Source organism: Pagrus major, chromosome 12, assembly GCF_040436345.1.
Source record: "Pagrus major chromosome 12, Pma_NU_1.0".
Taxonomy (NCBI): domain Eukaryota; kingdom Metazoa; phylum Chordata; class Actinopteri; order Spariformes; family Sparidae; genus Pagrus; species Pagrus major.
The window spans coordinates 15,366,455-15,388,321 of NC_133226.1; the positions used below are offsets into that span (position 1 = coordinate 15,366,455).

A 21,867-nucleotide genomic window follows, 5' to 3' on the forward strand; every position below is an offset into this window, starting at 1 on the left:
GCCCTTGTTAATGTTATAAATTGCACCTGTGGTGACACGTTGAAATGTCAGTGGAAAAAAAGGGATTAACCTGAACATGTGTTAGCTTGTTTGAGGTTACAGTCATGAAGGTAACTTTCAATTCCTCTTGTGTTGAAATTCCTGCTTACAAGATGAGTCAGTGCCCCCACACAGTTTGTTTTCAACCAAAACTTAATTATTAAAATACTTGAAGTAAAAGAACTAGAAAAAATGCTTCACTGTCTTTTTTATTTGCTTTCCTCTTTCTTTTTATCCATGCTAGCAGCACCTTCTTGAGCATCATTGTCAAGTAAACGTTTTTAATTTGTCCAATACTTTGTTTTTTAAGAGCCACACATGCTAGCGTTATCACTGTGAGCATGTTCGCATGCCAATGTTAGCGTTTAGCTCAAGTTCATAAGAGCCGCATAGCATAATACCAAAATAACACTTTTTCATTTGCCTTCCCGATTCTTTTCAGCCGTGCTAGCTGCACCTTTACTCTCGCGCCATCATGTAGTTCGTCCATACTTTGTTTTATTAACTGCTAAACTGATGACATTCAGCTGTAGTTTGTGTGCAGTGCTAATTTGTAAAGATTAGCACGCTAACACGCTAAACTCAGATAGTCATCATGGTAAATGTTACATGTTTGCCATCAACATGCTAGCATTATCAGCGTGAGCATGTTAGCGTGCCATTGTTAGCGTTAAGTTCAAGTTCATAAGAGCAGCAAAGCATAATAATACCAAAATAACAATGTTCAGATAACATGAAAAAAAATATTTCCATCATAAATTATTGGCTGTACTTTTTGTATAATGCTACATAGCCAATGTTAGCATACTAACGCGCTAAACTAAAGTGTCGGACATTAAATCTGCTTGGCATCAACATGCTAGCATCATCATTGTGTGCTAGCTAGCATGGCTGAAGTGTCTTAGTCTTGTTTCTTACATTTTAATTAGACTAAATGAGGCCGATCTTTAGTCTTTCGCTATTATAACAATTAAATTTGAATATTTGTGGAGTTGCAAACCATATCTGACCTAAAGCGGAATGAAAATATGTGAGGATTGTGGCTTATCAAGAACAAGATGCGAGTCACAAGGGTCGTAAATTCATACACACACATTTTAATGGCACCATTGCCCAATGCACATGATTTTAAACTGTTAGTAAGGAGACATTTTTATCATAATTTGATTTACAATAATGGAGTTAGTCCTGCAGGGACGGCAGGTCACAATCATGAGACATTTAGTAACAATTCAGTGTTTTACAGTACTCTTCTTCACAGCTTGTTTTTATATTTAGTCTTTGCTGAAACATTCCTACACAAGTAAAAACTCAAATTAGAAACCTCTCTGACCACAGAGCATCATCGAAAAACATGAATTCATCGTATTTCCGCTAAAGTCCGGAGACGAAGCTTCCCAGCAAAATGATTTGAAGCAGATTCACCGACATCGCGGACCTGAGGGGACGACCGGCCGTCCCTGTGAGGAGTTTGGCATCTTTGGACACGGACACGACGCGGCTGAAGGTGGGGTGGATGTGTCTGAAGTTGTTCTGCAGGGGTGTCACCTGCTCTGCATCCTCCTCTGTGGAGAAGATCTGTGAGGTAAACTGAGCCAGCTGAGGAGAAAATATGAAAATCAGGTTCATCTGCAGGCCCCAGGACACCATTTATATGTTTTTTCAGAGGAGTTACGTACTTGGGACCATGAGATGTAGATGGGGACTTCATAGAGGGTCCATACAACCGCTTGAGAACACGGAGGAGTGGTGAGGCTGCCGTAGTAACGGTAATACTGACTCATGTTGTGCTTCGGCAGGAGGCTCATCAGCGGAAATGGTTTGACTTTAGTAGTTTGGCCTTGGGGATAGAAGCACAGCCAATAATGAGAATCACAAGCGACACAAACTGCAGGCAGGGATTCATTTTCTCAGCGTCGTCTAACCTTTGTAAGCCACAGAAGACAGCTTTTGTGATATGTGTCCAAAATGCACATTGTCTGCATAAACGACCTGCAAAAGAAAGGAAAATCAGGATGTACTTGAATATAAATAACCACAATTGCTTGAACATGTGCAGCACATGACAGAACTGACATCAATAAAGAACCCGAGAACAGCGAGTCCCGTTGGATCTTCCAGGGCCGCTGTCAGATTGGGATGGATGGACTTCATGTTGACGATGTGCATCTAGAAAGAAACAGAGAAAAAGCACAGAGACATTAAGGGACACTGCACCAGTCTGCCGCGACAGCTGGTCGGTGACAGTGTGGAGCTGTCTACTGACCGTACTGTACCTCCATCGGGTATCTGCGCCTGTCCACCGTGTGCTCTGAGCCGTTGGTGGCCGGGCCTCCCCAGTGGAAGTGCAGCTGGATGGTGTGGTACACATCTGGAAGACCGCCGCCACTCGCTGACATGCCACTGCCAACATGCAGCGCAACTGGAAGCAACGGGAAACATGCGGTCACCGACACAAATACACAAAAAGGACGTTCGCGAGAGCATCTGCGGGATACTCACCAGAGTGGCCGTCGTTCTGAAGCGTCCAGTGGCCCGTTTGGATCGCGTCGAAGCCCTCCAGATGTAAAGGTCCCAGAGACTCGTTTCTGATCATCTGGTCGTCGAGATCGATGGGAGAGTGATGCACTCCAAGTAAAGGGTGACAAGATGGGAACGTGTCTCCCCATGCATAAGGATCTGAGGAGGGTGAAGGAACCAACAAAGAAACAAATACACCAGTGAAACACAGAACAGAAGACGTTACATTAGTGGTTCTGGTTGCTGTGAGGCTCCAGAAGTGTTTTGCGGGCTACAAAACTTCACCCGACTTTTAGCACCAGGTGAGCAGATAATGAATTTTATTTTTGAATGAACTTATCCTTTAAAATTTGAGCCCGAAAGCTTCTTTCCTGAGCCAGGAAACAGTAGCCGACAAAACAATCTACACGAGGACTTTCATTCATAACATGCTGTCCTCTGACTGCCCAGCTTTTTGAAAACGTGCAGCAGATGTTGAAATGTTTCACTTTTTTCTGATTCTTCTTTCTTGTTTTGTCAACTTCTGTTTTCCAAGTTAGAGAAGATCAACAGCTCCAGGACAAGTACCAAATGGATCTGTTAAAGGAATGTTGCTCCTTTTTTTCTGTCACTTTCTCTGATCCTTGCTTTTTTCCTGAGAAACACTAGTTTAACCTCTCGAGGCTCGACTAATTATTCAAATGACATTTGCCTTGAAGATTTTCTCACTACTCAAAGACGAGTGGTTCGTAAAGAATAAATAAAACACTGGGTCACCGTTCAACAGTTTGAAAATAATGATGGAAACAGAGCTTTAATTGTATAAAATCATGGTCTACTTTAGAAAAAATGTCTACTTATGTTACTTACCAACACACAGACCCACATACTGTTAATGTTTATGCATTCATGATGATTTTCCAATTGTAATCAGATACCAAAGTCTTTAAATTGCTGTCTGTGTCTTAAAATACAATATATTTCAAAGGTTACTTACCACAATCTGGCTCATCGTAACAGTAGTCTTCTGGAATATAAAAACACCAAAAAATAAAGTTACTCTTTTTTTTAAATTGGCTTGAATTAAAATGAAAAACTGCAAATAAAGAGATCGTTTCCCTCGTCTGAGAGTCAAGCAGGCCTCTCACCTGAACGAACGAGTGAAAGGACAATCGTGAGGAGAGCAGCGGTCCAAATCATCATAGGATCGTGAGCGGCCCGATGAATCCAGACAGGTGCGTCGGGGGAAACTGAGGTAGACTGAAGATGGGTGCCAACGTTCCGCTTAAATAGGAACCGAGGTGAGAGCCGAGGTTGGTTTTCTCCTCCTGGTCTGGTCGGTGAACCGTGTCATTACCAGTCTAGTGGTCTTTTCTGATCAACAGGCTCATTGATGCAGGACAGCTTCACCCCCTCCTCCTCCTCCTCCACCACCACCACCCACCTCCTCCCTGCCACCATAGATGCACAGTGACCAGTAACAAGACCCATTCATCTCATGGGAAAGCCAGAGGATGTGTAGCACGCTGAATATATATGGCTTCATATAAAGGAGGCTGGAAAGATGTTGCACCACTTTATATTTACCTGATTGCTTAAAAGGTGCACTACGTAGTTTTGGGGGAGACATTTTCATCAGAAGAGAAAGATCTTCTCCTTAAAGGACAACTCGATTTCATTCTGTTTTTACTTTGTTTATATGTGGCGGACCCTGCCACCTTTCTAGCTTCAAACAGCGTTCTGGGGAGCTTGTTTTCTTCTGAGAACAGCTTGTTTATTCAGATATGGAGAAAAAATATTTCTGAGCTTGGATTTCTTCTCCAAAACTACATAGTGCCCCTTTAAAAACACAAAATGTATAATGTAAAAGAAAATAATCCCATACATTACTGTGAAATAACATTTCACAAGCTTTTTCGGTTCCCATTATCGCCCAACAGTGATATTAACGCGCTGAAACACTCTTTATTTCATATACAAGTGTTCTGCATCTGTTAAGTTTGTTTTTATGGTTATAAATGGAAATAAATCCAAATATATAGGCTGATTAGTTGAGGCCTTTGAGTAAAATGGGGTCATTATTGAAAGTTTGTGCTTTCAAATTAATTTCTCGCGCATTTATTTCACCTGAAATAATTCTTCTTTCCAAATATTGAATCATTCGATATTATGTAGCACATTTTCTATCACTTAACATCCTCAACTTGACGTATAAAAGCGGCCCTGACATTTATTTTAGTGGTGTTACACTTTCCACACGATCTCATAAATCCAATCTTGACCGAGCAGCTCGGCGTGAAGTGTTACGTCTCCCCCGTCCAGGAATAGATCATGTGATTCTGTCACTACTCGGCCTCGTGCGAACAAAGCCCCTTTTCTTCGCGACAATGCTTTCCAGCTGGGTATCACTATCTCTGCTCTGCCCTGCTGCCTTATGAGTCACTGCGAGGTGCGCCGTATCCTCTTTCTTTACATCATCTGATTGATTGGATTTGTCCAACAGCCTCCGTCTCACTGTTGTAGGGGGATTTCCCCGCATCCCACCTTAATCCTCTGACATTTGGTCACAGCAGACGGAGGAATTCCCTCGACAACTCACGGAGCAGCTAAATGTCGTGACAACATGATGCTGTGTTCATACCCACTGACGCATGAGTCGTCCTTCATGGTGCAATTTATTTGGCATTTGATTAGATGTACATCTACCTCAGAAAAACACAAGCTCGCCCTGCAAATGAAGCAGTGTTTAAATTTAAAGGCTATGAAAGAAAAGACAATGAAATGAAGCATTTGCTGTATTATACATGAGACATTTCAAATGCAGTAAAATTAGTTCTCAGCACAGAAACTACAGTTTAGATGCAGCTGTCGGGGGGGGGTCATGAGCAGGTTTTTTGACGCAGATGTTAAACTAAACGCAGGAGTTTTTGAACCTACTGTACAGGACAGACTGTCGAGATAAAAGTGTTTCCATCCAAAGAAAAATCTCTCAGCATGCCAAAAGATAGAAAAAAAATAAAACATGCACCGCAGGTCCAAAAAAAAAGGTTGAAAAATAAAACCAAACTTGATGGAAAAAGAAAATCCAAACCACAACACATGAATCTCCTAAACACACACATGCACACGTTACTTTTTCCCACAATGTTTGAGATTTTGTTTGTCAGATAATCCACCGTGGATTGTCGATGCCAAATGAAATAAAAAAACTTTACTTAAAAATTAAAATAAAAGCAGGGAAAATAATGTTTTACACGCAGTACATTCAGACATGACAGTCATCCAGACACACGTTTACAGCTGGTTTTCTTGAGGCAGATCAAAAAGCGGTTTCGAATGCTGGTGGTTGTGGGTCGACTCTGATCCAAAAAAAAAGAATCATCCTTGAGAGAATCAAGCGATTGTCATCATAACAGGGGTCTAAACAAGTTTACACTTTTCTTTTATTACAATATTTTTTTTAAACTGCGATCCCATTGAGAAAACAGAGAACAGCAATAGACCCATCAACACCAAAAAACAGAAAGAAAAGACTCACAGCTACAGTCAGTGACATCTTCTTCATCAGTAGCTGAAAATGACCTCGATAATTGAGATAACAGATGTATCGTGTGAAGAATCGCACGTACAAAAACACGTCGGGAACGGAGGGGCAGCATCCAAATGTGACAACTGACAAATTTCTTTCCAAAAAACAAACAAACAAAAAAAGATTTCAATCGAGAGATTAACGTGCAAAACATTAAGCTTTGAGTCACTAATCATGATTCAGTTAGCAAATGCACAACTATCCTGCGAAGAGTTGATGAGAAAGTAACGACAATGGGACCGTCTGCATGATTAAACCACTTCATGATTGGAACAGTTATTTTAAATAAATTGATTTCCCCCCTAATCTTCGCACATGCACTTGAAAAGCTTCATCGCTTTCGCTCGCTGATCAGCGGGAGGCTTAGACTGCGTCTGTCCCACTAAAAAACAATCAAGATTACAGCCTGCACTCATAAATTAGCATTAAAAAGAACACAATACCAAACGCAGATATTTATCAGTACCACAACATTCGTCAATACATAATGCCTTGTGTCAGCATTACCTAATAAAAACCCTACAGCAGGAAAACTAACCGTACCTTCTTGCAAGGTCAAACCTCTGAATTACAAAACTTTTGCTGCAAATATGCCCTATAAACCTGGAAGACAGCTTCATGTATCAGACTGATAAGAAAGTGAGGGGACAGTAGATATTTATGAGCGAGCAGAAAATCGAGATCTGGGACAAGCCGCGACAGACGGAGCTGGTGAGGATGTTATTGTAGCCTGAAGACGGACAGATCCGTTTGAACGACGGTATGATGCAAAGAAAAAACGCACAAGGAAGGATAGCTGGCTTTACTGTCCGTCTGTCACTCTTCGCCTTGTGCTGGACTCGAACACACAGGTATAACAAATTCAACCGGCATGGACCTGAGGGGGGTATTTACATCAGGGCTTCTCGACCAATCAGGCCAACTCTGAGATGTTTCAAAAGCTTTGCTCAGTCGGCGTTAGTGCAGCCTTCTCAGGCTCAATTGTAGTGTTTTGATTTTTTTCTCTGTACAGACAAAGTCCTCTCTGCTCCCTCAGATGTCTTAAAAAAAGCAACACTCAGAAGGCCGACTGCAGCAGAGACTTCAGAAGGAGGGAATCCTCACACCTCGTTCTGATACGTCTGTACAAGCTTCAGCTCTCCTCCCTGCAGTCAGCGTTTGGATCAACAACAGTCTGCTGTGTCCTCTCCCGGTGCACAACGCACCCACGACCTTCCTCAAGCAGCAGGTAATGTCCGGATGCAGCTCCCTGCCGTCAGTCCGCAGTCCTATACCACGGTGCTGAGGGAGTCTGCGGGGATGGAGGCTGGGGCGTGGCCATCTGTCGGGGTGTCGGGCCCCACCAGCAGGGTGCTGCTATCTATGGAGTCTTCCCTCTCCTGAGAGGATGGCACAGAGTCTGGCACGGGACCGGAGGTGTTGGGAATATCGGCCTGCAGCCCGTCTACCATGGCATTCATCTGGCTCGGCACCATGGAGACCCCGCTGTGTCCTGAAGGTAACGAAAAAGAGAGGAGATGAAGACAAGACAACTCTCCGTACGTGAGGTGCATGAATCTGGATCAGCGCCTACCGAGGTCCACGTAGAGGAGGCTGTCTGGGTTGATGGAGGCTTCGTACGGAGGAGGGGGGTCGTCAGGGTGCTGGATGTCGGGGTATTTGTAGGCGGCGTACGGCGGAGGAGGCTCCTGGAAATGGAAAGCGCCTCCCTCTCCGTCATCAGACAGATGCAGGGGAGTGAGGCCGGTGCCGAAGGCGTCCGGGCCGTAGTCGAAGCCTGGGACTCGTCTTCCAAGGTTAAAGTGGTGCACTGAGCAAATCAGAACAAGATGGATACAGAATGTGATGTAACAGGAGAGCCTTTTAAAAGACACCTTCATCTGCATCAGAAACGTCATTATCAAGAGAAATGACAGTTTTTTTTATTTTACTGAGTATTTAGAAATGTTTTGTTTCTATAGAGGATTAAGAATCAAATTCTTGTGCAGCAAGAGAGAAGCAAGGACTGTTTAAATAGATAATAAAGCCTCATTGCCTGATCAATTAATTATCTTTTAGAGAATGGTGTGAGCGTCTAGCAGGTTTTATACTCACAGTTTCCCCCGATCAGAGTTTCAATGCGTTCACGTCTCCTCTGGCGGAGTCTGTGCACCATGAAGAGCAGCAGGGAGAGGATAAGGAAGGACGAAATGCAGCTGACGATCAGCCTCATCCCGCTGGCCATAGAGTCAAACAGGCTGTTTCCATCTGAGGAAAAAAAGAGGAAAAGTGACAAAGAGAGAGAAATGCACAAACCCATTCGTCCAAAATCATTTAGGACACCACATTTTTGCCAAATGAGTTAATAACAAAATCTTCTGAGTAGACAGATGATGCCAAATAATCATTTGAAAACAGGCTAATTTTAATCCTGATGTTATACTTTTTAACTTTATTTAACAAAGCCTCCAATAATATTAAATGACACGCAGTGAAAACATTCCCTCTGGCTCAAAGAAAGTCAACAAAAAACTGCCACAAGTTGCAGTAAATCCAAGCCTGCACAAGTTTGAGGAGGAGCTCCACCTTGTGGGATTGTGAGCACCGACATGACTGAATGTAAACCTCCAAGAATGATTGCTGAAGGTTAGTATGCACGAGCTGAACATGAACAAGTGAGCTTTGGCAGGTACCTGGGTCCAGGCAGGTGAACTTGCAGCACTCTTTGGGATCCTTGCGGAAGTGCTGGCAGCCCTGCGGACGCTCACACAGCGCGGCCACACACATCTCGGGCTCGCCATCGTGACACGTGCAGCTCAGACACGGGTCATCCCCTTTAGGGGTGAAGTAGTAGCCCTCGTTTACAACATTGTCTTTTATGTCCACACATGTTTGCCCTGTCGGGGGAAAAAAACATCAAAACATAGTCCAAAAATAGACATTAAATGACTGGAACTAATGAAAAGGACTGAATGAGCACGTACTCCTCTTGCAGAGAAAGGGGAACTTCTTGTAGCAGTTCTCAGCGTGCCAGCTGTGAAGGCCTCGTTCATTCATGCTTTTAATCTGAAAGCGCTGCAGCTGAGCACAGAAGACGTTGTCCTGGGTGGGAGACGCCTCCCCAAAGTTGGTCAGACCCTCAGGTGGCAGAAACACCTGCATCGACCCTGTTGAGGAAAAAACATTTTTAAGCATCACAACAATCAAGTTCCAGAGCAGCAGTTAGCTTTTTTTTAAAGAGCAGGTGAAGCCAAATACCTTTGTACGCTACCTCCCAGCGGCCCTCCAGGGAGTGGTTCTGATTGGTGATCACATACTGGTAGCCAACCCAAAACCTTAAAAACAGACAAAAAATGAATGACTAAAATGTTTGAATTTACAGTGTCAAATGGTCCGTTTCAGGTTTTATTCATAAGCCAATATTGAGCACTTTAAACTGCCACAATCGGCCACTAGATGGCCTGCAACCAGTTACAGAGCACCACTGCTTGAACATGCTGACTGTATATTTTATTTTGTCAGAACAAAAAAGGGTCAATAGGGGCAAAGAAAAGGTTTAATGAGTTAGAAAAGTAGATCTGCAACTTAAAGGGTTTGATCTCTAGAGACTGACGAGCCTGCACGTTCAGCCAGCTACTTCCTGTATATATAAAGGCTGAATAAAAAAGGCAAAGAAAGAGAATTCAGAGGTTGAGGTAAAGATAATTGGAAAGTGTCTTTGTAGCAGGACACAAAATGCAAACTTTCAAAGGTTTCAAAGGTTTAGTCTGATGTAAGAACTCACTTGCACTGGTCTCTGCGCTCGCAGACTTTCTCGTCAAAATCCACCTCGATCTTCAGTATGAACTGCAGCTCTTCGTTGGTGACAAAAGTAGCCAGCGAGCCGTTGACTTTCTGACAAGTATCCACGGCCTGCCAGTAGTTCTCATTCCTCAGGTACACTTTGTAGCAGCTGGCCGTTTTCTCGTAGTGGTGCCACCCACTGGGGCACTTCTCTGTGGGCGGCAAAAGGACACTTTAGCATGTTGGTCTGCAGCCATAATGCAGATTCAACAACTATGAAATCAACTATAGCTGAGCTGCTTACTGTTGAAGCGCACAGGCTGAGCCACACCAATGACGTCTTCCACCTGGTCGTATCCATTGCCGAAACGAAACCTCTCCTCTTTTATAGCTGCAAAAAAAATAAATAAATGAGTCGAGGTCAACGACAGAGAACGAGCACATATTGGTTTATGTTGTGCAACCTGTTAAAAGCCTGTGATGTAATGAACGTGTTTTCATTCGTCTGATAGATAAATAGATAAACCGATAAACAGTGGGGCATGTTTCTGCACCAGCTCTGCCAGGTGATCCCACATTTTAAACTATGTGTATGTCAGTTCATTACTTGAAACGGAAATAAAGAAACATTAGGTTTGTGTCTTAACGTACATCTGCATAATCTGAAAAGGAAGTAGATAAGATCTGAGGAAGAGAAACGCAGAGCCAAAGCTTAACTTTGTAAACATCCAAGCAAACCAGATTGTATAAGGTTTGCAGTGAATCAAATCTAAAATCTATTCAGCACCATCTAGATTTGCTTGGTCTTGACGGAGATTTAACTGACATGAGGATAAATACTGTTAGTATTTTACCCATGTACCTAATCCTCTATTCTATGCAGACAAATGGGTTTAGGAAGGAGTTGTTTTAAAAATGACCAAAACCAAGAAACCTATGGCTCTGACAATGTAATGTTCTGAACATCTTTAATACTCAGTCAACATCACTATGTTTATACGAACAGAACATTCTGATTTTTATTCCAAAAACGACAATATTCCTACTAAGCTGTTAACATGGCCAATGAAAATAAATATTCCACTAATGTTCCAAGCTTCTTTTTTCATTTGTTTAACCACGCTCTTACATAATGTTTAAAAGTATGTGTGTTTGTCCTTCAGACCGAGGCAAGGCAGAGTTGATATAAACCGCCACTAGTCTTTAGTTTACATCCTCAAAAAACAGACTAATAATATGTTATTACCAACATGCTGAAAATAACTGACTACAAATCACATTTACGGGTGATTTTTCAGGGAACACTGTCAGCAGATGAACTAAAATAAACTCAATGTTCCTTTGATTCACTGAAAATGAAATTATTATTGACTGAACAGGCCTAAAGCAGGAATTACAGGTTATGAAAACAACAACGCTGCAGCATGAGTTTCCAATTTTGAATTTTCAAATCAGCTCCTCAAATTAAACCTTTTTATAATTTCTTTAAATTTAATGTAGTTATCTCACATTGTCTTCTCCATCTTTAGACTAAACTATTAATCCAGCTGGTCTTTTTGTACGCAACCCAGCTTTACTTTTGTACAGTCTGCACTGGAGTTAAAAAGGTAAAACAGTTGTTATTTGGTATTTTTCTAGCTCGAATCAGTTCGGGGTATTTCTCCAGCACGCTGTGTTATTCAACAAAGAGCTAATCCCAAACAAGAACATTGATTTCCATGCGCGCTGTTGATTTAGCTGACAATAAGCTCTCACTGAGACGTGTGGGAGCATTGTTTGGGTTTTTCCTGCATTTCTCTGAAACTGCAGCTACTGAGCACACAGGGAGTGAATGATAGCATGATGTTCAGCTTGAAAGCTTTTTCAGTTGAAGACATGAGCATACAGAATATACTGTTCATGGATTTTGAAGTACCTTTTATTGATGAATAAACAAACAATTCCTGCCTTTATTTCCTGTTCTATGAATGTGTTTTACAATGAAAGACCTCAATCAGTTTATAGTGTTGTTGGCAGGCCTGCAGCGTTGACTCAGAAGTATGCTCAGCTACTGCTGAATGGAGGTCACATGCTGTACTCAATCCTTTCAATAATTCCTATTATACGGTCAGAGATCTGGGGATAACGTCTCTCTGGATTTAAAGGGGGAGAAAACAATAGGATTTCGGTCAAAGGCTTAGCACTGCAGCGTCTACGCAGTGTTGAAGAGATCAACAAAAACTAAACAAAAACAGAGACACATGTGCAGCCACTCAGAATTTAACTCTGCCTTCCCACTGCTGTCTGATGCCCTAAGTCTTGTATTCTGACTCACTGGATTAGAGGGACTTTCTCCATACCTGCAGACTTAAAACCACGTCTGAGCTGTTTGGTAAAGGCAAATCAGTTGGACTGAACTGTGTTTTAATGTGCCATACACAACATCCCAGAATATTGCTTGTTTAGTGAGTCCTTAAAGCATTCAGGGTGCATTCACACTGCTTTCATAGCTGTTCAGCTGTAATATCGCCCGAGTGTGAAAAGGTCCTGGGTGTTGCTATTCTTTCCAGAAACCAATTGTGTTATAGGTGTTAGGTAACAGAGTGGGTGTAAAAGGGCTTAAGTGAGCTATACTGACGGGGACAGTCCATCTCGTCACTCTTGTCCTCGCATGCTGTCCAGCCGTCGCACTGCCAGGACATTGGGATACACTGCATCTTCCCACTGCGGCAGGCGAACTGCCCGGGGCTGCAGCGCTGCTCTGAAACACAACAAGAGAATTTTGTGTGGTCAAACCTGCACGTGACCGAGCCTTTCTTCCAAACAAGAGAAAAAACATTTTAAGGTCCAAGACTGAAGGAGGCCACGTGAGTTTTTGTGGCAGTTGATAAAATAAGAACTTAAATGGAAATGGGGTGAAGATATGGGGTCACGAAACACAAACAGATTTTTTATGTTCCTCCTGATAGCAAATGAGAGCAAACCGAGACAGTCAACAAAGACGAGCATATCCTGGACACTACAGTGACAAAATATACACTTCCTTCCAACATACTGAGACGTATATATCATTTTATATTACATTTATATTATTTCATCAGCGACTATATAACGTCTTAGATTTCAGATATTGTGATATGATATTGTATGTTTTGATCATCAGGGCTCCAGACTGACTTTTTACACTTGTTGCAGTGGTCGGCCCAACTTTTTCATTTACGTGCACCCAGTAATACAATTGAATTTCTGAACAAAACGTGTAAATGAATCTAAACAGGATTAAGTTGTAGATAAATGCGTTTTCTTCACTTAAATCAAAGCATAGGCAACAAGAAATTAAATTAGTTTAAAAGTGCTGATGTTTAAAGTGCTTGCGACCAATGAAAATGTTTAGTCGCACTTGACAGAATTTTGGGTGCATGTCCGACCAAAAAATGTACACCATGGAGCCCCGATCATTATTATTTAATGCACGCTAGTTTTGACGGCCGGAGATCAATGAGATCGTTTTGTTTCAAATATTAAAAGATTTTTGGTTTACTGAGATTTTGTGTTAATGAAACAACAGATTAAGTTGAAAATCAAACATTTGAATTCAAGCATAGTCCTTACATAGAAAAAATAAAAGATAATACTAAGCTTTCCCAAACAGTCAAGGAGCACAAAAAAAAAAAAAAAAAAAAAGGCAAAATGTGTATCAACCCCTGAAAATGAATAAAATAGGACTTTTGTGAGCATGTTCAGCTTTGAGGTCAACTGTAACTGAGCCTTTGACATAAACAGTACTTAATGTCTATAAGCTTTTTGTCTGTTTTAACCTTCAGCAACACAGCCCGTCTATGTTAAGTGGGCCTCCACGCCACATGTGATTAATGTAAAAGAAGCCTCTGCCTGTGTTCTGCCTTCCTCATGTGATCAAGTCTAAGCAGACACAAACAAGTCCAGACAATATTACTGTGGGAAAGTGAAAGGATTGTCACGCTCTTGTTTAACTTTAATAGCTACATAAAAAAGAAAACATTTTCAAGGATTAGGGGATGACTCTTCTTCTACTGTAATGTACCTTCAATGAAAAGACATGAAGATAATAAAAAAGTGTTTTCAGGCTTTTCATTTTTGTCTGACGATAGGTTTGTCATCACCATCTTAAGGAACTGCTGCTATATATTCTAACAATAAGGTCACACAGCAGCTACACTATAACATATACTGCTTGCTTACCTGACAATAATCTTGCCAGAGCTAGCCGCGGACCTGAAACAAATAGAAACAATAGAGTGACTATCTCTATAGGAATTTAAATTGTCCTTTTTTGTGTGTGATAAAAAAGGAGAATATCCATCGAGTGTGCTGCTCATTATGCTGTCTGTTAGCCGTCACCAGGTCTCAGTGGTTCCCCCAGTTGCTTGCCCAGCAAGTGTCTACTGATCACCATCTGTTCTACAGGTGGTTATGTTTACCTGCAATGGAGCTGGACCACACACTCATCTGACAAATGTGGCAACACTATTTTTACTTCGAAAAAAAGGTCAGAGATATTTTAAGTGACTATTATTTCATGTGTGTACCAACTTCCTCGGGTGACATCAACCAACACAAAAACCAGATGTTCAGCTTTGATGGTCCCACAGAGTACAGCCACAGCCTACATGGTTTTAATGCAGTGATTCAAAACTGTCTTCAGTTTTATTATCTGCCTGAAAAATAAAACAAGCTTAGAAAAATTTTGATTTCCCACAAAGGATTAATTAAATGTTTTCATCAAACCAGATATGATCAAGATTTTACAATCATAGTGCAGAGTACAGCAGAGTCACAAACTTTGCTTCCAGATCTTATTGACCTATTTTGCACAACATCCTCTTTACTGTTTAGTCCAGATTTAGCAAAGTGAAACTAGGTTAATGAGATGACAAAAGAAGTGTGTGTTACCCTGTTTCCACTTACAGTATAGACCAGTCTAGTTATAATATGAGCTTGTTAAAGGTCTCAACCATTTCCCTATTGGACTGCTTTTTAAGAAAGGGTGCCAAGGTCCAGCAGGATGTTTTGTTTAAGGAAGATAGCACTAGATTGAGTCTGTGTTAGCGTTATATGCACAATATGTCATTTTTGCCTTAAGGGTCTCTATCAAAATATAAAAAAAGACATGCTGCGTATTGCAGAGCCAGACTTTGTGGAGGAATAAACATGATGTAATTAATAATAATAATAATAATAATAATGTAACACTACTCATCAAAATATATACCAAAGGTCTAGTCATTTTTAGACATTTAAATGCAGAATTCTTACATCATATATCTTTAATTATAAATGATTAGCTCACTCAAATAAGGTCTAGCTTAAAGAAAGGACAACCCATTCTTTAAGGCTGACCTCAATGTAGATCGCCTTCAGTCTGCTAAATGGTATTTTAACAGCTCTGTAACAAGGCAGACGTCACCTTGTCTCAGTTAATGCTAAGTGGATTGAGACGCATTACACTGCCGTCACAGTCTCCTCAGACTGAATGCATTATCATTGATCCTATCGAGCCTAAATGATGGATAACATTAGAAACTGTGTATCCCTCAAACATTGGAGATAGGAGTAGTGATGTTAATAATTAATTCATATATTCATTCAGATTAACTGTTTGTGAATAGGGTAGGTTAGAAATATCCATGACTTTCAAAGACAATAAATTGATCGTGTTTTAAGTTCTTCGAAGGCTCTTCTAATTATGCAGAAAAAACAGATACAGTATCTCTATAATATTTAACTCGCACTCTCACTCTGTATACCTCTGACCATTTCCTATAGGTTATAACATTCTGTGTGGTGAGCTTTCACCACCTTCAGAGGAAGATTTCCCTTGCCTGTACATGGCTGCCAGGTGATGTAACAAATCCAAACCCCAAATCCAGCTGCTGAATGTTAACGGAGCAGAGCCGTTTTAAGCTCCCTGCTCAGGACTAGAAAATACATGCCTGGTTCGAGCTTCCTGGAGCCCGTGCTTTGAATAAAGACTTGCTGCCTGCACAGATCAGTGTTCCTTCTTTCTCTGCTTTTCTGATAACTGCTGCTGGAATATTCTCAAGAGTAGAATTTATTCAGATACCGCTAGTTTACTGCTGAAGGTTATCAGATATCTCATGTTGAAGGCACAGCTTGTGCATCTTCGGGGGAAAGCCTCTATCTACAACAGCTTCAAGTTGAAGTGCACTTCCCTTGTCATTATCTCAACTTCCTGGTGAGTTGGATGGTGTATCTGAATAAGCTGTCTGCCTGAAAGCTATTCTTTCCCTCCCTATTTGGTTGATATTTCATCAGAGAAGGAATTTATTGCTCATGCTTGATAAGGAGGTTAATGTTTAGGATTTTGTTTTGAGATAAGCTAGGCACACAACTGATAATGACTCAAAATTAACCACAACACGTGCTTGACAGTATGCACACATATCTTACTGCTGTAAAGTAATGCATCCGCCTGGGAATATCTGCAAAAATGACTGTTTTTTTGCCATTGATTGAGAAGAATGAGGAGATTTCTCTCCGTGAAAGGCCACGGGGCAAGCAGGATAAAACCATCTCTTATCGAGGCCATTTCTCTCACAAGCTTTGGATTTTGTGATGTCAAGTCGACAAATGGAGTGAACACTGGTTACCCTGAGAGAAGCGAGCCCCTGCATCTCTTACATAACCAACGGGAAAATACAATAAAGACTATGAGACTGCCCCAGCTCCGAAGTATAACGGCACAGTGAACTGGCCTTGTACACGCACACAGACACACACACACAGACACACACACACACACTCTGCATCATCTCCAGCCACCGATGATTCACATCAACACTGAGGCTCGCTGTTAAAAGCAGTGAGTGGGCATGGGCATCCATTTCTTTTCCCTTTATACCATCTCACACTTAAAAGCAATATATCTTCTTCTCTTCACTGTGTGGACGGAAGCACACCAGGTCAAATTCTGTAAAAAAAACTGTTTCAATGCATGGGTAGCCTACGTGTAAAAAGAGATGGAAAAAAAGCAGTTTTGGGTCAGGAAGTTAAATAAGTGTCACTATTGCTATTTTGCTTTTTCCTGTGTTGCACTGAAAGCTCAACACTTTCAGTTCTTCTTTTGGTATGCATGATATGCATGATATATCCATATTGGCACTGGCCAACATGAAAATAATATTGAAAATTATGTGTCTTTACCAACACAATGTCAATACCTAAACATATTAAACAGAGCTGTTTTGAAATACAGAGCTGTAACTCTGAGTTTTACCATGTTAGGACACCAAGTTAATACTGGTCTTTTACTGCGCAAGGAAAGCAGAAGTTCATTTAAACATGTAATATGTTCCAGGGATGAAAACGATTAACATTTAAAGCCCCATGACGCACATTTTGAGTGGTGATATTGGGCTATATATAAAAAACTGACTGAGCTAGAGCATGAAACAACCATTATCTATCTGCAGGTGGTTGGTGGGATATCAGGGGCAAGAGTTGTTGCTTTCAAATGTATAATCAGTCTGACTGAAATCTCTCTACCGTTGACTCTGTTGGTCTCCTCTGACGTTTTCCTCAACATACACTTTGCAGCTGGTCAACATGAGCAAGATGCTGCAACACATTTCACTTGTGAAGGTGAAAAAGTCTTCCTCTGGAGCCAGAAATATGGAGATGATCGGGGCGGTCTCAGGGTTAAATAATATTATTTTAACAATTCTAATTATTCTCCAAAATGTATTAAGCACTTCCATTATTGTCGGACCACTTTTCTCCCAAAATATCCTACTCAAGGATGACAATAGTCTTTGAATAATATACATCACTGTAGAAATTTGTTGGCTGTATTTCAAATATCCTCTACTTGGGTCACTGTAAGTTAGCATTCTACATACATCTGACTGAGCACTGACGGATGATGCTTGTCAAAAGTTAAACTATGGCTGATGTTTTTGTGCAGAGCAAAGTTATAAATCAGCTGTCAGTGAAACACAGATGGCTGGCTCTGCCCCACAGACATAAACAAAGTTCAGCATACTGGTTGATAAAGTTGATGGTATCGATAAAAAGTAAAGATTTCAGTCTCAAAGTCTCCGCCGTGTTCACTGTATAGGAGCCCAACCAGAGCCCAAACAAACTTTGCCTGCTTCAATTATTTAAAGGCTGCATTGAAGCAGTTCAGTCTGACCCAGGATCTGTGGCCTCTAGATGACCCATATCTGCTGACGAGTCCCACATTTATAGGTTGAGTAACACAGAAGCCAAACAGCCACATTGATCAGGCTGACAACATGTTTATGATCACGTTGAAGCATAGTTTGAGGTCTACAGTCCATCTGACATGCATAAGTCTGAGTAAACTGAAACGACCTTAGACATTCACATGTGCTAACCAAAAAGCTACTGCACAACCATTTCATGTGGTGAGGATCATATCCAGTTATGTTTTTGTGTTTGCCACGTACTTTTGTAACATCGTGCAGAGAAATGCAAAACATACTTGCATGAGCAACCTGCGGTGACATCTTTCTTGCATGTTTCAAATCGTCTTATACTAAATACTATGAACCTTTGCATTGCACTTTTTTAAATACTTTATTATCTATTTTCTTTGACTTGCATTACTTTTTAATCTTCCTTTATCTTTTCTACTACTTTTTACTGTTAAGCACCAAAACACAACAGCCAAGGCAACAAGGCAAACTCCTCGCATGTGAAAGCCCTCTTGGCAATAAACCCGATTCTGATTCCGAGTGACATTTTAATGTTCCCTGGCTCACTGGCAAATATTCAGAGTTGGTTGTCCAAAATTGAAGGCTTTCCCCAAAGAGCTATTTAGAAATGTGACAATTATGCACATGGCAAAGTAACTCACGAAGAGCTGAACAAAATCTTGACCTTTATGGGATGCTTATCTTGCTTGCTACAACATGCTGTAGAAGCGAAGTGGAACCCAGGTAAGTCTGACATTTATCAAGGTAAAGTGCAGATTGGTGGGTAACATGATTGCCAAATAAATGACTCCTAAAGATTAAGAGACGGTCTGATGCGATCATGACATGACGCACGTACCTTTGTTATCAACAAGGCACTAAAACTGTCAGATTCGGAGAGACACTTAAGTGTCAGCTTAAGCTGACACGTGCGACAAGATAAGTGTTTCATGATCACAACTGCTTTTTAAACTGAATTATGGTCGGGTACACTGGATTATACTTTTGATGAATGCCCAATTCATGTGGGCATCGACCTTTGGGAAGTCTGAACATGATGTGCAACAGCATGCTCTACGAAAACACACCCTCTGTGACACACAGCCAGTGAAAAGCAGGTATTTGGCACTGTAGGATCCCTGGTAAGAGGGCCAAACAACTTATCAAGGGATTTAAAAAATACATGCCGACATAAAAAGGAAATGATATTCAAAAGCATCCTACACAAGGCTAAACCATGGATGATAACCTTCCCTTTTCAAATTACTCTCTCAAGTTATATAAGCAAAAGGTGTTACAACGTTACAGTGCATAATGGATTCCTTCCATTCCATTAAACATATGAAAAGATAAATAATGACAGTTGACTACACTCTTTAATTGGTTGCAAATGAACCATAAAGAGTCTTGTAATATGAACCCAATATTTGCCCAAGAACCAACCCTCTACACAAGTGAACAATAAGGTGCACGCAGGGATTTGTGTAAGACGTTTTCTGGGCAGAAGGTTACTCCTTTGGATTCAGGCAAACAATAATGTGTTTATCCATGAGTCGAACTGCTAACAGTTTCTCCGAGGCACATTACTGTCAGGATCACAACACGCATATTTTGATTCCTGCTGCACAAAGGTAAGGGTTTGCATTCAAAGCACGAGATCAGGCTTCCGATTGAGACTTATGACGTGAAATCATTTCCCTGTTTGGGTCATAAAAACAATGGCATTTTGGTGTGTTAGTGTGCCAGTACAGGACTAATTCAAACAAATATGCACACGATGTATCCTCTTTTTAGGGGTTTTAATAAGTCATAAATTGTCTGCAGTATGTGATGCACTTGTGAGAAAGAAAAAAATAATCTCCCTAGTATCTTTAGGACAGTGACATTTCTGTATTTGCTGATGCTAAAGGATGAGTCAATGAGAGCCTTAGCTTCAGTGATGCAGGAGCATGAATCTCTGACATGCATTTCAAATTACAGCTCCACAGTTAAAGCGGACACAAACCAAGAGGGGTTAAAACACCTAGGATAAAATTGTTTACGTATCTTTATATTGAGCCGAATTAAGACGTTTTATTCTGTGAGTCAATGTACATTTTAAGAATATAATTTCCCCATACAGCTGTATGGAAAAAGTGCCAAAACTAGCTTATTATGAAATAGAGGAAACGCTCTGTATTTGTGAAAAACAAACCACGTTAGCTACTGATTTAAATGGAAATAATGAACGAGGCTATTTGGACTGTATGAATCTTTAAGTATTCTTTGTTTAATGATAGCCAGCGGGGGTTTTAGCTTCCTACTTTCTTAAAGAAAATACTGCTAAAGTGCCGACGGCAAGGCGGTTCTTCACGCTGTCCGGCAGCGGCACAGCAGCGGGTTAAAAAACCACCAGAGTCCCTGGTTTCTCCAGCAGGCCTTTCCGCCTGACCTGCCGCTTTCTGCTCCCAGCTGTAATCTCCGTCCCCCCCTCTTCCCCAGCCGAGCCCACGGGAATGTGTGCACAGCGAAAACAACTTTTAAGATTTATTTACCTGTCCGTGGTGGGTCCGTTAACGTGAGGACGAAGAGAAGAGAGAAGAGGACGAAACTGCTGCTGTCAGCCTTTGGCAACATTTATCCTCCATTCATAGTAACTCCTCTATTCAGAAATTTTAAAAAATATACCGAGGATCTGCACCGCCGCCGCCGCCGCCCTCTCCGGATTTATGACGATAAACGCTGAACGCACTTTAAACCCATTTTTATGCGCTCGAAGCGGCCGCCAGTGAAGAGAAATGTCGTGTTTGTAGCATAGCGACGCGGATTGTGGTTAATCTGAGCTAACGTTAGCTAACTGGCGCTGCCGTTAACGTCGTCCGTCCTCTCCGCTGCCGCCGCCGCCGCCGCTGCTGCTGCTGCTGCTGCTGCTCGGTCTGAGGCGGCGCTGATCCAAGATGGCTGCGGCCTCCCATCACAACAATCCCAAACATGGAACACACACACACACACACACACACACACACACACACACAGGCCATCAGCTGGACGAGCTGCCGGGGCGGAGTTTAGCAGATTACACCCAGTGTGACACACGATAACCAGCGTGTGTGTACCCGTTGAGATTATTTTGTGATGAATCCAACCCGAAATATATTCACTGGATGTACTGAGGTCAACGACAGACACGCGGGCGGCGCTGATGACTGGCGCAGTTTGTTTTCCCGCTGGTTACGCATATCAGCAGACTTTGAAGAGGAGTGATTGCGCTTATTAAAAAAAAATATATAATTAGGTGTAAACAACATAGTTTTACCTCAAGGTCACACATTTACGTGAATCCATCGCGCGCATTATTCCAGTTAAGCAGAGATTTATTCTTGAAACCAATTAATTTCGCCAAAGCTGTCGTTAAATGAGATTTTCCTTTTTCATTTTGGATCCTCAAGAAACCATTTTATTAAAAATGCATAAATATGCATTTTTTACCCTGAATGTTATGTAATGTCGCTATATGTTTGGTCTTCCACCCCTCCATGAGACAGACAGTCTCACATTTTTGACCTTGTGAGATGGCCCCTGGGTCACACTGTCTCTGAGGAATTTTTCTGCTTTATGTTACCACACTGCAAGATTTATCTCTCGTCTTAACACCAGTTTTCAGACTTGAAATACAGCATCAAAAGTGCTCATTCTGCAGAAAAATGGTCCCAGTTTTGAAGATTGAGCTGCTAGGCAGTTTAAAGTGGCAATACGTAAGAGCTGTAGTCGAAAACATGAAATAATTATGTCTGTTTATTGTGT

The 21,867-nt window shown here is 41.4% G+C and overlaps 2 protein-coding genes across 4 annotated transcripts; both read right to left on the minus strand.

Annotated features, from left to right (window-relative positions):
• Positions 1–1,116: 1,116 nt before the first annotated feature.
• Positions 1,117–3,928, minus strand: car15 (carbonic anhydrase 15). Of its 2 annotated transcripts, none has more exons than XM_073478058.1 (8): positions 3,687–3,928; positions 3,536–3,562; positions 2,542–2,718; positions 2,316–2,461; positions 2,116–2,208; positions 1,965–2,031; positions 1,719–1,879; positions 1,117–1,638 (listed from the first exon to the last, which is right to left on the minus strand). In XM_073478058.1, the coding sequence occupies exons 1-8, from the start codon at positions 3,739–3,741 to the stop codon at positions 1,414–1,416; spliced, it is 951 nt and encodes a 316-aa protein (XP_073334159.1). In that variant the 5' UTR covers positions 3,742–3,928; the 3' UTR covers positions 1,117–1,413. The 2 variants fall into 2 exon arrangements, with proteins under 2 accessions (XP_073334159.1, XP_073334158.1); XM_073478057.1 differs by having other exon boundaries at positions 3,536–3,565.
• A 1,266-nt stretch (positions 3,929–5,194) lies between these two features.
• dgcr2 (DiGeorge syndrome critical region gene 2) lies at positions 5,195–21,009 on the minus strand. Of its 2 annotated transcripts, XM_073477708.1 has the most exons (11): positions 20,619–21,009; positions 14,090–14,122; positions 12,507–12,629; positions 10,194–10,280; positions 9,891–10,101; positions 9,365–9,441; positions 9,091–9,273; positions 8,800–9,003; positions 8,222–8,374; positions 7,701–7,937; positions 5,195–7,619 (listed from the first exon to the last, which is right to left on the minus strand). In XM_073477708.1, exons 1-11 carry the CDS (start codon positions 20,698–20,700, stop codon positions 7,396–7,398), a joined length of 1,614 nt encoding a protein of 537 aa, XP_073333809.1. In that variant the 5' UTR covers positions 20,701–21,009; the 3' UTR covers positions 5,195–7,395. The 2 variants fall into 2 exon arrangements, with proteins under 2 accessions (XP_073333809.1, XP_073333810.1); XM_073477709.1 differs by lacking the exon at positions 14,090–14,122 and having other exon boundaries at positions 20,619–20,964.
• Between the last annotated feature and the right edge of the window lie 858 nt (positions 21,010–21,867).

Coding starts and splice junctions, on each gene's coding strand:
- dgcr2 (XM_073477708.1), bottom strand. CDS start 20,700: ATGTTGCCAAAGGCTGACAGCAGCAGTTTCGTCCTCTTCTCTCTTCTC. Junction 10,281..12,506: donor TGACGAGATGGACTGTCCCC/GTCAGTATAGCT, acceptor TTTTTTTTGCAG/CTATAAAAGAGGAGAGGTTT. Junction 7,620..7,700: donor CCTCCTCTACGTGGACCTCG/GTAGGCGCTGAT, acceptor CGTTACCTTCAG/GACACAGCGGGGTCTCCATG.
- car15 (XM_073478057.1), bottom strand. CDS start 3,741: ATGATGATTTGGACCGCTGCTCTCCTCACGATTGTCCTTTCACTCGTT. Junction 2,719..3,535: donor TTACGATGAGCCAGATTGTG/GTAAGTAACCTT, acceptor CACCCTCCTCAG/ATCCTTATGCATGGGGAGAC. Junction 2,462..2,541: donor TCAGAACGACGGCCACTCTG/GTGAGTATCCCG, acceptor CGTTGCTTCCAG/TTGCGCTGCATGTTGGCAGT.